This window comes from Salvia hispanica, chromosome 3 (assembly GCF_023119035.1).
Source record: "Salvia hispanica cultivar TCC Black 2014 chromosome 3, UniMelb_Shisp_WGS_1.0, whole genome shotgun sequence".
Classification (NCBI taxonomy): Eukaryota; Viridiplantae; Streptophyta; class Magnoliopsida; order Lamiales; family Lamiaceae; genus Salvia; species Salvia hispanica.
In genome coordinates this window covers 47,385,214-47,398,178 of record NC_062967.1, presented here as the reverse complement: position 1 = coordinate 47,398,178, position 12,965 = coordinate 47,385,214, and the positions used below count along the sequence as shown (strand labels likewise).

Here is a 12,965-nt window from a genome sequence, read left to right as displayed (position 1 = left end):
CGTTTGCTCAGAAGCAGGAGATGACTCGAAAAGACGTGGATCGTGCGTTCGGAGTCCTCCAATCACTGTGGGCTATAGAGAAAGGGTAGACACATTCTTTGTACTGAAATATAATCTCTGACATCATATATGCATGTATCATAAGGCATAACATGATAGCTAAACATGATGAGCAACTTTGCGAATTAGCAAGATGAATTGGGTGTCTCTACTTTGACTGTAGTAAGCGACCTCCCCACCCTCGTTTCCCACAATTCCACGAGTTTGCAGCCCTCCATGCTTCCATGGGCCAAAAACAATTCTACGCCAATCTGTAAGATGACTTGATCGAAGAAATTGGACAAGCACCAACATTTTCTAGAATTGACCCACTTTTTCATTTTTTATTTTAGTAACTTTAATTTGTAATTTTTAATATTTTTAATAAAGTGTGTTCATGTTATATATTACTCCCTTCGTCCCGCTTTAGGAGTCCCGGTTGATCAATTTTGGGCATCCCACCTTAGGAGTCCCGGTTGAGATAAATTAATAAAAAATGTCTACAAAGTGTTAAAAGTGTGTCCCAACATCCACTACAACTAATAAAAAAGTGTTAAAAGTGGGTCCCAACATCCACTAAAACATTTATTTATTGGACACTCGACTAAAAGTGGGTCCCAACATCCACTACAATATTTATTTATTACACACTAAACACTTTTTTCTTAAATATGTGCCCGACTCAACCGGGACTCCTAAAGCGGGACGGAGGGAGTACTATCTGGTATTTCAATTTTAAAAGTAAAATAATTAATATTGCAAATTACTAAGAGCATCCACATCCGTACTCCATAGCAAGAGCACGGAGTGGGCCCGGACCCACTTTTACTCCCTGCTCTTACACAAGAGCACAACACTCACATCCATGCTCTTCCGCAAGGACAAGCTGAAGGGTCCCACCATTCTATTATTCAATTTAAATAAAAATATTTCCACAATATAAAAATGCATTAAAAATACGCGGAATACTATTACAACTTACAAAAAAAATTAAAAATTACATAATTAAAATCCTAAAAATTAAAAGTTACATAATTAAAATCCTAAAAATTAAAAATTACATTAATTAAAATCCTAAGAATTAAAAATTACATAATTAAATTCATAAAATTAAAAAAACCCGCTACTCGTTGTCGAATTTCGCCCAAATGTGTTTGATTAGGTCTTCTTGTAGCTCATTGTGGATTCTGCTATCGCGCATTGTGTGTCTTGTTTCGATCCTCTCGCCTAGGGGTGGGTTGATACGATATATCGTATAGAAAACGTTGTATTGTGTATCGTATCGAAAATATCGATATGAGAGAATTTCATATCGTTATCGTATCGAAAGTTTCGATATATCGAACTTTCGATATGGATAATATCAATATTTCGATATATCGTACTGAAATTCGATATATCGTTAAGAACGATATATCGAAATATCGTTATCGTATCGAATATCTGTATATCGAAAAATATAATTTCAAAATTGAAAAATAACACAAAAATTAAATGGATTTTTATATATTTATAATTTAAACTTCAATATGTATTGAATTTCAATATGTTTCGATATATACAATATATATCGTGTATTCGATATAAAATGATATATCAAAAATATCGATATATATCATATATTCGATATAAAACGATATATCTCGATATAAGGAAATTCATATCGTTATCGTATCGAAATCAAAAATTCGATAATTTTTCGATATTTTTCAATACGATACGAGCGATATATCATATTTTCGGTATTTTCCCCCAGCCCTACTCGCCCACTGTCGTATGCACACCTCGGCGTGAGGGATGTTGGGGAATTGGCGCAGCGGAAATTGCATATAAAATAAATCCACAAAAGAATCTATTTAGGAGATTATGTGGATCGATTCAATTTCATGCTTGAACATGTATAGACATATTATTGCGCAATTAATCACATAATTTAAAATTAAATTATGATGTTGAAATACTTACAAAGTTACAATTATGATTCTCCAAAGAATCGAAGTGGCTTGCTACTTCTGCACGTGTAGATCTTGAAGCTTGATTGTTATTGCATGACCAAGAATTTTCTAACCTATGACCCTGCTCTATAGATCTAAATTCTTTGTGGGAGGAATCTCTTAGAAATTATAAGGATCTTGAAGGAGAAGACAAGAAAGCCAAGAACACATAAAAGGGGAATTTTCAAAAACCCCTATGGGAGAGAGGGGGCAGTGTGGAGGCTAGGGTTTGTGTTGTGTATTTGTCTCCTCTCCTTACATCCTTATTTATAGAGTTTATGATGAGCTAGGTTAGGGATCTAAGGGGCTTGAATTGAGCCTCCCCAATTGGACCTTCTTTACTAATTAAATTATAACCCATAATTCAATATAAGGCCAATGGAATATTTCTTGTGCCACTATCGAAGAAATACTGACCGCCCATCCAATCCGTGATTACAAGCAATCCGGGTTAACCTCTTTAATATATTATTTCCCGTGTCTAAGACTTTCTATATCCATTAATTAATTTGTAGTCTGCTATAGACTTTAAATTAATTAATATCATTTTATTTCCAAGAGTTTGTCTAGTACGAGATGTATATCAAAATATACTTTGCCTTTTCTATTTATTCTTGGATTAAATCCAAACCGGCCAGGTTTCCGAATAATAGAACTTTTCTCGAACACCTCTTGAGGATATAGTCAAACCACGCAGGCATACGATTCAATGTAACAATAAAACTGACACCATACTAGTTATTAATTACTACTACCCAAGATATCAGGAATATTGGGTTACGAAAAACCCGCACCTATTGATAAGTCAAAGCAGCGTATGATTAAATAACGTGTGTCCTATATTATTACAAAGACTAAGAAATATTAAATCTCCAAGACATCGTCTCTCAATAGATAGCAAATAAAGACGTGTCTAAACTTTAGATCCATTCAATGCTATATCACACTAGTGTCACTAGTCATTCTCAAGGTAAAGACGACTTTCGGATGGACACTGCAACCTTTCGCGATAGGTAGCCAAAACCTATCTAGGTTGTGAAAAAGTTTTACTTCTACAAGGTTCCGGCTGGGCCACATACTGCGATGACCTGTTCCACGACCCAGCCTTCAATATAGAAGACTTAGACTGATTTTACTTTCCGGCGTTTTAATCATATATTTAAATACTCTCTTCGTTCCATAGTAATAGAAGCGTTTCTTTTCGGCACAGAGACTAAGAGAAATTTTGTTAGGTGAGTTAAGTAAATGGAGAATAAAGTGGAAAATGAAAAAGGTAGAGAGATGAAGAGAGAAAAAAGTAAGAGAGAGTAAAGTAGGTGTGGAAAAATGTGTTGACTTTTACTAAAAGGGAAATGACTCTATTATTATGGAACGTACCAAAATGGCAAAATGACTCTATTACTATGGAACTGAGGGAGTATATAATTAAAGACGGTCAATACCCATTAAAGTAAAATACACAACATGAAGAAAACATTTATTATTCTCATTAAATAAGGAGAGTTTACAATATACAAGCCATTTATCAAATTCATAATAAACTCGAAAAATGCTTTTTAGTATAATCATATTGTGCAAGATAATACACGTGTACATGATGTAGGCAATATTCTTAACGTGCCACAACCGAGACGGGGCCTTTACAATGTTGAATCGGGCTTGAAGGACCCCAAAAGCTCTAGCTTTCGACGTCTTTCCGAGCAGACTCTTGACGCTGCGCAAAAAGAATGCATCTCGGGTCTTGCGGATTGCTGAACGTCTTCACGAAAGTCGACAACCATGGGTAGATACCATTGGCTAGATAGTAACCCATGTGGTATGCATTTCCGTTGACGGTGAAGTCGATCGCCGGTGCTACACCAGTCAAAACATTATTGAAGAGTGGTGAAGAATAAAGCACGTTCAAGTCGTTGTTGGATCCGGCAACACCGAAATATGCATGTGAAGCTACCTGTGTTTCTTGGTTGAGACAGTACAAGTGTGGTGTGTGTGCAGTGTTGCGATGTTCAAATAAGGCAGGTTCCCCAGATCCAGCAAGTCCACTAGATCACTTGGTCTAGGAACTCGCAGGTTGCGTGGAATCCCGGTCGTCGGACACACAAGTACTTCCCCGCTTCAAAAACCCTCAACCACTTTACTAAACCTAGTATAGGGAAGTAGGGATCGATCCCACAGAGAAGGATGCGTAAGAATCGTTATCAAGGATTTGAGAGTATTTTTGGTGTTGGCTGCTGCCACGCATTTTCTTGGGTTGAGGAAAAATTAAAATTAACTTGACTTGGGAATATTAGAAAGACACTTAACCTAACAGCTAGACCTAGGAAATAATTCTACGATGGGACCACCTCTAAGAAAAAGCAGAGTACGACTGGAAAGTGGCAGAATAACTAACTCTAGTACTAACTGACAGTGACATCGTCTTCTACAACCAAATTCGCATAAAACTTCTTGAGAAAAACACATGAGCAAATAAAAAACAGAGCTACTAACTTGGAATCAAATCTATGCATAAATCACGAAGAACTTACAGATCTGCATACCTAGACGAAGGGAAATAGAAAACAAAGGAAATAAAACAAGTCTATCCACTACTGTTCTTTCACACGCCAAAACCAACTTTAGACGCTAAATCCACTCCGGATCCAAGCGTCCGACACGGACTCCAAACAGAAGAAATTCTCCATCACGTCAGATTTACAAATTTAAGCTCCGAACACTCAATCAACCACAGATCTGTCACCCAATTCCACATCAAACACCTCAATAACGAAATAAACAGAGATCGACATAGCAATTTAAGAATTACGCTAACAATAGAGAGATCTAAGCAAAAGTAACTTGAAATTAAAAGCTAAACTCAGATCCATGAGCGATAAACAGTTAAACATAATCAACATCAAAGTCGACTCCCAAAAGTGAAGTTCGACGGTGAAAACTAGCAAAAACAGCTGAAATTAAAATAAATGTATCTTCGCCCTCACTGGGACGGTGTTACCAAACTTGAGATCTCTAGAAAGTGCCCCCCTATTACGATTATCCCCCAGAATGTTTCCCAAGTGTGTGTAAAATGTATGAGCTAAGAAGAGTGAAAAACTATATCCATTACGCTGCATGCTCCTCTCTATTTATAGGCGCTTTAGTGGGTCCAGCGAGGTATTGATAATGACTTTGTTGCCCTCAGCTGTAGACTCCCCCGTCACGCCAATTTTCCTTGTAAGACCTGCTCATTTCGTCCTTTTCTTTCGCTAGACCATCTCCTTCCTTACTTCCTTGATCTAGCGATTTTCTTCACACACCTGGCTTAGGAAACGTGTTAGACCCAGCAATTTATAACATTTTTTGCACATTACCGATGCATGAAATTAGCCTTATCGGCATGTCAAATCCATAGGCAGTAGTCGGCGACCGCTTCAAGAATAAGCGTTGGGTCGCCGCCTTTGTGGCCGCTTAAGTATTGCCCCCTCCAAGCAATCGGGCAATTCTTCCACTTCCAATGCATGCAGGTCAATGCTGCCTAGCATACCGGGTAAACCGTGGACTGTTTCGTGAAGATGAAGCAACTGTTGACAATCTTCGGTGGTGGGTGCCCGAAGGAATTCCTCACCGAAAGCAGAACGAACACCGTCGCAAAAATTTTCGAGGCATAGGATTCCAGTTGACTCACCCACATGCAAATAATCGTCGAAGAGGCCAGTCGTTTGCCCAGTAGCAAGTTGTCGGATGGCACAAGTACACTTTTGCAACGCCGAGAGACTTTCCAACCGGTTGCGTCTATACCTGATTGAAAGTATTCAACACGGGCGGACAATGTGTTGACAATACGCATAAACAACCGTTTTGACATGCGAAAAACGCGTTGAAAGTAATCTTTTGGAAACCGTGGCTGGTCGGAAAAATAGTCGGCAACGAGCCTTTCGTTGGCTCCTTCCCGATCACGACGGATGTAGCGGCAAGTTGATCTAGTTGGTCGAGGAGGAGGGGCGGGGGTATTGGCGGCGACATAGGTTCCATAGGCGGCACGATATTGTTCATAGTATTCTTGTTCTTCACGCTCCGCTTCCGCAATGATATCGGTGAAATCTATTTTTGAATTTAAAGAGGGTTTGAGTGAGTGAGGAAGATGTAGATGAGTTTTATGAAATGAATGATGAATGTGTTGTATGAAAAAATAGATGATGAATGTGTGTATTTATAGATGTTTTTGCGAAAAAAAAAATTCAAAAAAAAATTCAAAAAAACGGTAATAAACGGCTATATTTTTTTGGGAATCTAAAAATATATATTTTTTAATTTTTGGTATTATTTTCGATTTAAAAAAAAGGAAAATCCAACGGATATACCGTTGGCGAATAGAATTGCGCCATGTTAGTGTGCTCGCTGGCACGGACGGCGTCCGTGCCAGCGAGCACCACTGCGGATCCTCTAATGTGCTGGATGATGAGAGAGTGTTCATAGTACAAATTAAGAGCATCAATAGTAGGGAGGACACTTCCCGGACAAGCCACTTTTTTTTTTGTCCTCAGCCACTTCTGATTTGTCCACAGCCACAAAAAAAAGTTTCCACAGCAATAGGGGACACTTTTTTTGGGGTTATTTGCCTGGAAATATATGAACTTTCACAATTTTTTGATATTTCCCCCAAACTTTATTTTTTGAATATAAATGCATGAACTTTAGAGTTTTCTAGTTTTTCCCCAAATTGAAAAATCAAAACTGATGTGGAAAATTAAAGCTTACGTGGCAGTTGTAATTTTCAATTGAATAACTAAATAAATACTCCTTTCGTCCACGATTAAGAGTCTCATTTTTTCCTACTCCACCTCTGTCCCCTTTTTCTTTCTCTTCGTGTTTTGATTTCTCTTCCATTTCTTAATTCTCTTCCATATTTTAGCAAACCGAATGGGTTAAGATTGGGCAAATCAAATTTAGCAAAACTCCTTACATTGAAATCTGTTTCCATTAGCTTCTCTAGTTTTTTCTCAAATCTAATTTTGGATTAGCTGTTATGAATTGATATGGAGTCCTAACCGAAGAGTATTAAATTTCTATTTATTAGTAGTATTTATTTTTGTTTCTATCCTTTCACTTTAGAAGATGGAGGTTTGCTTGAAATTTTTCGTTTGCTTGAAATTTTTCATTTTTAGAGATGTATGATGAAATCCCAACACAAAACAATGGACGATTGTAATTTGATGTGTGACTACAAGTGCGAGTTTAAGAGCAATGGCACATTTGATGACTGCAATGCTCGAGCGAGAGATGTCGTGGGACCAGGGATGACATTGGTTCTACAATTTAGAGAAAGAGAAATGAGAGAAATAGGTGAAGAAGATGATGACATGGAATTTTATTTTTAAATATTTTAGTTATTTAAATTATTTAATCAAAATTACAACTGTGTAAGCTTTAATTTGCCACATCAGCTTTGATTTTTCAATTTGGGGAAAAACTAGAAAATTCTAAAATTCATGCATTTATATTCAAAAAATAAAGTTCGAGAGAAATATCAAAAAATTGTGAAAGTTCATGTATTTATAGGCAAATAACCCCTTTTTTTTGCCACATTTCACTGTATTTTATTTTTTGCTTATTTTTTCAATGAATATTAAAATTATTAGCCAAAAAATAATTAGAAAAAAAATATAATTTAATAAAAAAAATAAAACTATAATGGCCAAAAACCAAATCATTTTGATTAGACTCATTTGCCCAAAGTAATCAAAACCCATTTAAAAAAGGCCCAAATTAACTTATATTCTCCCTCATTTAAAAAAGCCCAAAATTAACCCATTCAAAACTCTATTTTTCATCTTCTTCCTCATTCTTCTCCTTCTCTCTTCCTCATTCTAGAAAACGAAAAATTTAAAAAAAAAAGAAAGAAAATTTCGAAGAAGGCACCGCCGCGGCGCAAATCGCCGCGTAGCTCCCCCGCTCGCCGATGGCCTTTCCGCAGCCTCATACCCGGCTAAGCCGAGGCGCCCGCTTCTTCCACTATAGATCGCCGCGCCGTCGGCGACTCTGGGGCGGCCAGCCCACCGCTCTTATTGTGGATGCTCTAATGATCTAGTTAGAATAGATAAGAAAAAGGAAATAATGACATGACATGACGAGCATCATGCAATAAGGATGCTCCTAAGCCCAATGTCAGTACCACAAATTAGTGGAGTACTACTAATTAATTCGTGGGTTTCATGGCTTTGCTTGGCTACTCTGCCAACTCGGCCCATTGCATAACTCTTTGTCAAATTCACCCTAAAAACAAATATTACCCCACTTGTGAACTCAAAAGGCCAAGAAATCATTACTCCCTCCGTCCCATGTTACTTGAGTCACTTCTTTTTTGCACTTGTTTTATAAAAATAATAATAAATAGTTAAAGTGGAGATAAAGTAAAGTAAGAAAGAGAATAATATAGTTAAGAGTAAAAAAAAGTGACTCAAGTAACGTGGGACGGAGGGAGTATTTTTTTTATTTTTTGCCATAATCATGATTTCATTTTTAAAATTTATATAAAATTATTGTACATATAATTTGAATTTTGATTGTGATCGGTACATATCAATATAAGAAAAAAAACCGACTGGCGACTGAACCAACTAATAAATTCAATTTTTGCAATTTTATTTAGATTCGATTATTCAGATCTGCTATATTTTATCCTCCAAAGTCAAACGTAGCGAGTTTGATTTGTAACGTTAATAATGAAACATTAAATGGTGCTTCACATAATCAATACTAGCCTGTTCATAAATAAAGTTGACTAACCTTCAATTTTGGGCAAAGTCCATTCTCGAAATGAACAAATATTAATGGGCAATGGGCAATATTTAGGAAAAATATTTTACTAAATTAAGTGATTTTTGTAAGAATCACGCTAACGTCCAGATGCTAAGATGGAGGAGTAGTTTAATTACGGATGCTTTAAATCCCCAACTACAACTACCTTCGTTTTCAAATCAATCCCAATATTTTAAGCGCTAAAAGCAAAACCTACGCACTTCCAGATTTCAAAAATTGAAACTTCTCTCTGTTTCACACACACAATGGGTTGTGTTTCCTCCTCGCTGCTCAGCCAGGAAGAAGAGTTCTCCCAAATTGGCGGCGCCGCCGCTTTCAGCAACCACATTGTGTCCCTCACCTCCACCACCTACGGCTTGTTAACACTCGACCCTCCGCCGCCGCAGACCACCACCACCGTCGCTCCCACGCCATCCCCGCCGCCAAGGATAACGCTCGGCTCTCTGTTTCCCAGCCCGCTCTGCGAGCCCCGTTCCCTCCGATACGAGAGCATCAATTCATGGGACCTCATGTCTGGCCTCGACGCCGATCGCGTCTCCCACTCCCCGGCGATTAAATTGACCGCTAATCCCTCGGGGAACGAGGAGAATGCTTGCCCCAATGTTAGGGTTTCTAATTCGTCCAAGGAGGTTAGCGATTTGGGGAAACCGTCTGTGGATTTGGAATTGATCGATCGGTATGAAGCGATTAGGCCGCCGAATGGGGAGAACAAGGTGGTGATCTATACGACGACGTTGAGGGGAGTGAGGAAGACGTTCGATGACTGCAATGCCGTGCGGTCGGCGCTGGAGGGGCATAGGGTTTTGGTATGCGAAAGGGATATTTCGATGGATAGAGGGTTTAGGGAGGAGTTGAGGGAGTTGATGAGTGGGAGAGAGCGTGAGGAGATGATCCCACCGCGAGTGTTTGTGAAGGGGCGGTACATAGGCGGAGCGGAGGAGGTGATGAGGGTGGTGGAGGATGGCCTCTTGGAGGAGTTGCTGAAGGGGATGGAGAGAGCTAGAGAAGGGTATGTCTGCGAGGGCTGCGGGGGCGGGAGGTTCTTGCCGTGTTTTTCTTGCAACGGGAGTTGTAAGATGGCGGTGGCAGCGGCGGAGGATGGAGGGGAGACTGTGGTTGCTAAATGTAGTGATTGTAATGAGAATGGTTTGGTGCATTGCCCTATCTGTACTTGAGCTCTTTGACCTGCTACTTATCATATTTAGGTAATTTTTAATCAATACTTTGGCTAATGATATTTAGCTTCATGCTTGATGTTATGATGAATTGTCTTTCTTGCTTGCTCGTGTTTGTTTGTTTGATTGCGCGCGCATGAGTGAAAGTAATTATAAACCCACATCAATAGTACTGGTAGATTATAAAAGAAACTCATTATTCCTTTTAAAGGTCAGGTGCCTTCATTATATAAACATTTGTAAAGAAAATCTTGATTTTTTAGTATTTAAGTATTTGCACAAATGGAAGTACAACATATTGTTCAGTTTTAATCTGTTGTCATGTAAATTATAATGTACAATGACTCTTCTAGTAGTCAGTGATGTATGGGTTCCATGACATGCAAGAATAGAGTAAACATGGATATATTTGGGTTGAGTGTAGGTAGCTGGTAGAGAATTTTGTCAGAAGTTTCTTATAAATATTGCTTGGTCATTTTAAATACATGAATGTCTAGGTTAAAAGTAATGCTGGCTGGCCTTTTCATTACCCTTGTTTGATGGTTGCAATGTTTACTAATCTTGAAATAGGAGTTGCTGATGTCCCATACACAGCTGTTAGAGGAATTAATGATAATTTCTTGTAGTGATATGAAACAGGAAATATCATGCAGTCTTTAAGTTTCTTATGCACTTTTCTGATTAGGACATCTACCTGCATCGATTATGTGATGTTCCTTATTTGGAGCCTCATGACTTGAAAATTATCATCCGAATTTATTCTTTTTTCCTATATGAGGCTTTAAAATTAACTTTAGGGTGATAGCGTCAGCCATTTGTATTATTGCCTTAGTACAATTATCTGAGGATCCTTCTTTATTAAGATCCATGGTTGGATATTAACTACAGAGATCTGTAGGAGCCTTTTGATACTTGATTGTGAAAAATTCCATAGTTACGCGTGATTGCTCTAACACTAAAATGTTCAAGTGTAACAGCTTGTGATCTGAAGTACTATTTTTTTTTACAAGAGTACATTTCATGCCTTATAACTGGAAGAAATCGGAGGTCCCATTTTAGAAGATCATTTCATAAGAAATAAGGATGTTAGCCAGCCTATATCTCTACCATAAACATGTTGTTGTCGCAATTTAGTTCGGTTGTCATGTAACATGGGCTTGAGATCATTTTTATTTAACTTGGGGGTAGAGGAGATGTGGGATTTGATTTCTGAACCCGTCTGCTTATAGAGAAAACCTTCACTGCTTCAATGTCCCTGAAGGGGCAGACTCGTGATGGTTTTGAGACATCATTAATGGAATGAATATATTCCAAACTCTTCTTATTGTTCTTACTTCTTACACCCTTAGTCCTAGATTCTTCTGTGTCAATTTGTTCTTGACTTGCAACTTGGCTTCTTTGGCGCTTGATTCTTTTACTCCTTTGTTCAGCTATTGAATTTGATTATTATTTGGGTGATATCATAGTGTTTTCTGGGGAAATTTAGCTTCCGAATTTGACTAACAAGCTGGATTAAGCTCTCATTTCCTTATTTGCTATGCAAATTTGTTTCCTAACATTGATATTATGGTACAGAATTTGTATGTATTAGAGGGCCTCAACTGATGGAATGAAGCTAAATATGAGATGACCTTGAATGATATTTATCCCTAGAATCAGAGCAACTTATGTTTGTCTTACTATGGATAAATCAATAATATTATTTGGTCACAATAAATTGGCTTCTTATATTACGCTAATCTAAACTGCATTATTGATTGGGGGATAATATTCAGTAATTCAGTACTATTATACCAGTTCTTTCACCTGTTCTTAGTGTCAACAATTTTTGGTAGCTTTAGAAGAGAGAGCATCCAAAACATGGAAAAGAAAATGTTATCACAAATCACATCATACTTTTGAGATATGAAAAAATCACTAGTTAAATGATAACTATGTCTATGCGTATAGAATATATTTGAATTAATAATATGTTGTTTAGCCATAACAATGTGTAATCAGCCATATATGGTTATTAATAATATGTTGATTATTTCATTTTATAATAACAAATTTCTATAGCTAATCAGAGAGACAACGTTTTTTTTCCTTTTTCTGGAAACACCTCCTTTGTTAGAGAATTTCGGTTTAAACTTTAAATGTCCCCAATCTTTTCAATTTATTTTGATTTTGTCTAGTACTAGTAGCTTGTTTATTGTGAAGTTTAGTTAAAATTTGATCCGTGCTAATAGTGAAACTCGGTAAAAAAATTTATAAAATTTGAATTTATTCTCAATTATCCCATGGTGAAAGTTTATGGTCGCTTACTTGTAATATATTGTTCAATATCATTTTTTTATAAATAGAAAAAATTGTTTAGTTTTTTTCAGGTTGTTTTCAAAATTGTGAAACATTCCAGAATCTTACTAAAAAATTGCCAAATTTATAGTATTGTCTCGTTACATTCATGTGTTATCTCAAAAAAGGAATTTTTTAAGGCAGTTGATTATGGTGCATCCGCAACCTAGCTGATGAAATATAGCGTCTTACAAAATAAAATAAAAAAAATCCCCAAAATTAAGACTGTAAAATCTTAAACTTGTAATCTGTGTTGATTCACTAAAAACTGACTGATCCCAAATCCAACAACATACAGAGGAATCCAAAGTGAAATCTGACATATTTCAAATTTAATGTACTTTGTACATATATGAAAGGAGACAAAACAAGTGTGTCGTATTGAATTAGTATATTTTAAAATATCTATCATAGAAGTATGCACAAACGTGATACATATCCATAATAAGTAATATATTTAAAATTTTAGAACTATGCTATATTTAGTATAATATTTTCTTCCACTCAAGGTATGTGATGAAAATTCCGATTTCAACATTTAGGTGCATCTATATAGTAAGGCGATAACGAAGTTTGTTTTTATTCAATGGTTTGGCGTTAAAAGATTGCTATCAATAGGGTG

General features: G+C 36.9%; 1 protein-coding gene across 3 annotated transcripts; it reads left to right on the top strand.

The window, feature by feature from the left end:
- Positions 1-8,932: 8,932 nt before the first annotated feature.
- Positions 8,933-11,693, top strand: LOC125212417 (uncharacterized protein At5g39865-like). Of its 3 annotated transcripts, none has more exons than XM_048112586.1 (2): positions 8,933-10,036; positions 11,582-11,693. In XM_048112586.1, exon 1 carries the CDS (start codon positions 9,077-9,079, stop codon positions 10,004-10,006), a length of 930 nt encoding a protein of 309 aa, XP_047968543.1. In that variant the 5' UTR covers positions 8,933-9,076; the 3' UTR covers positions 10,007-10,036; positions 11,582-11,693. The 3 variants fall into 3 exon arrangements, with proteins under 3 accessions (XP_047968543.1, XP_047968545.1, XP_047968544.1); XM_048112588.1 differs by lacking the exon at positions 11,582-11,693 and adding an exon at positions 11,017-11,551; XM_048112587.1 differs by lacking the exon at positions 11,582-11,693 and adding an exon at positions 10,984-11,551.
- Positions 11,694-12,965: the final 1,272 nt, after the last annotated feature.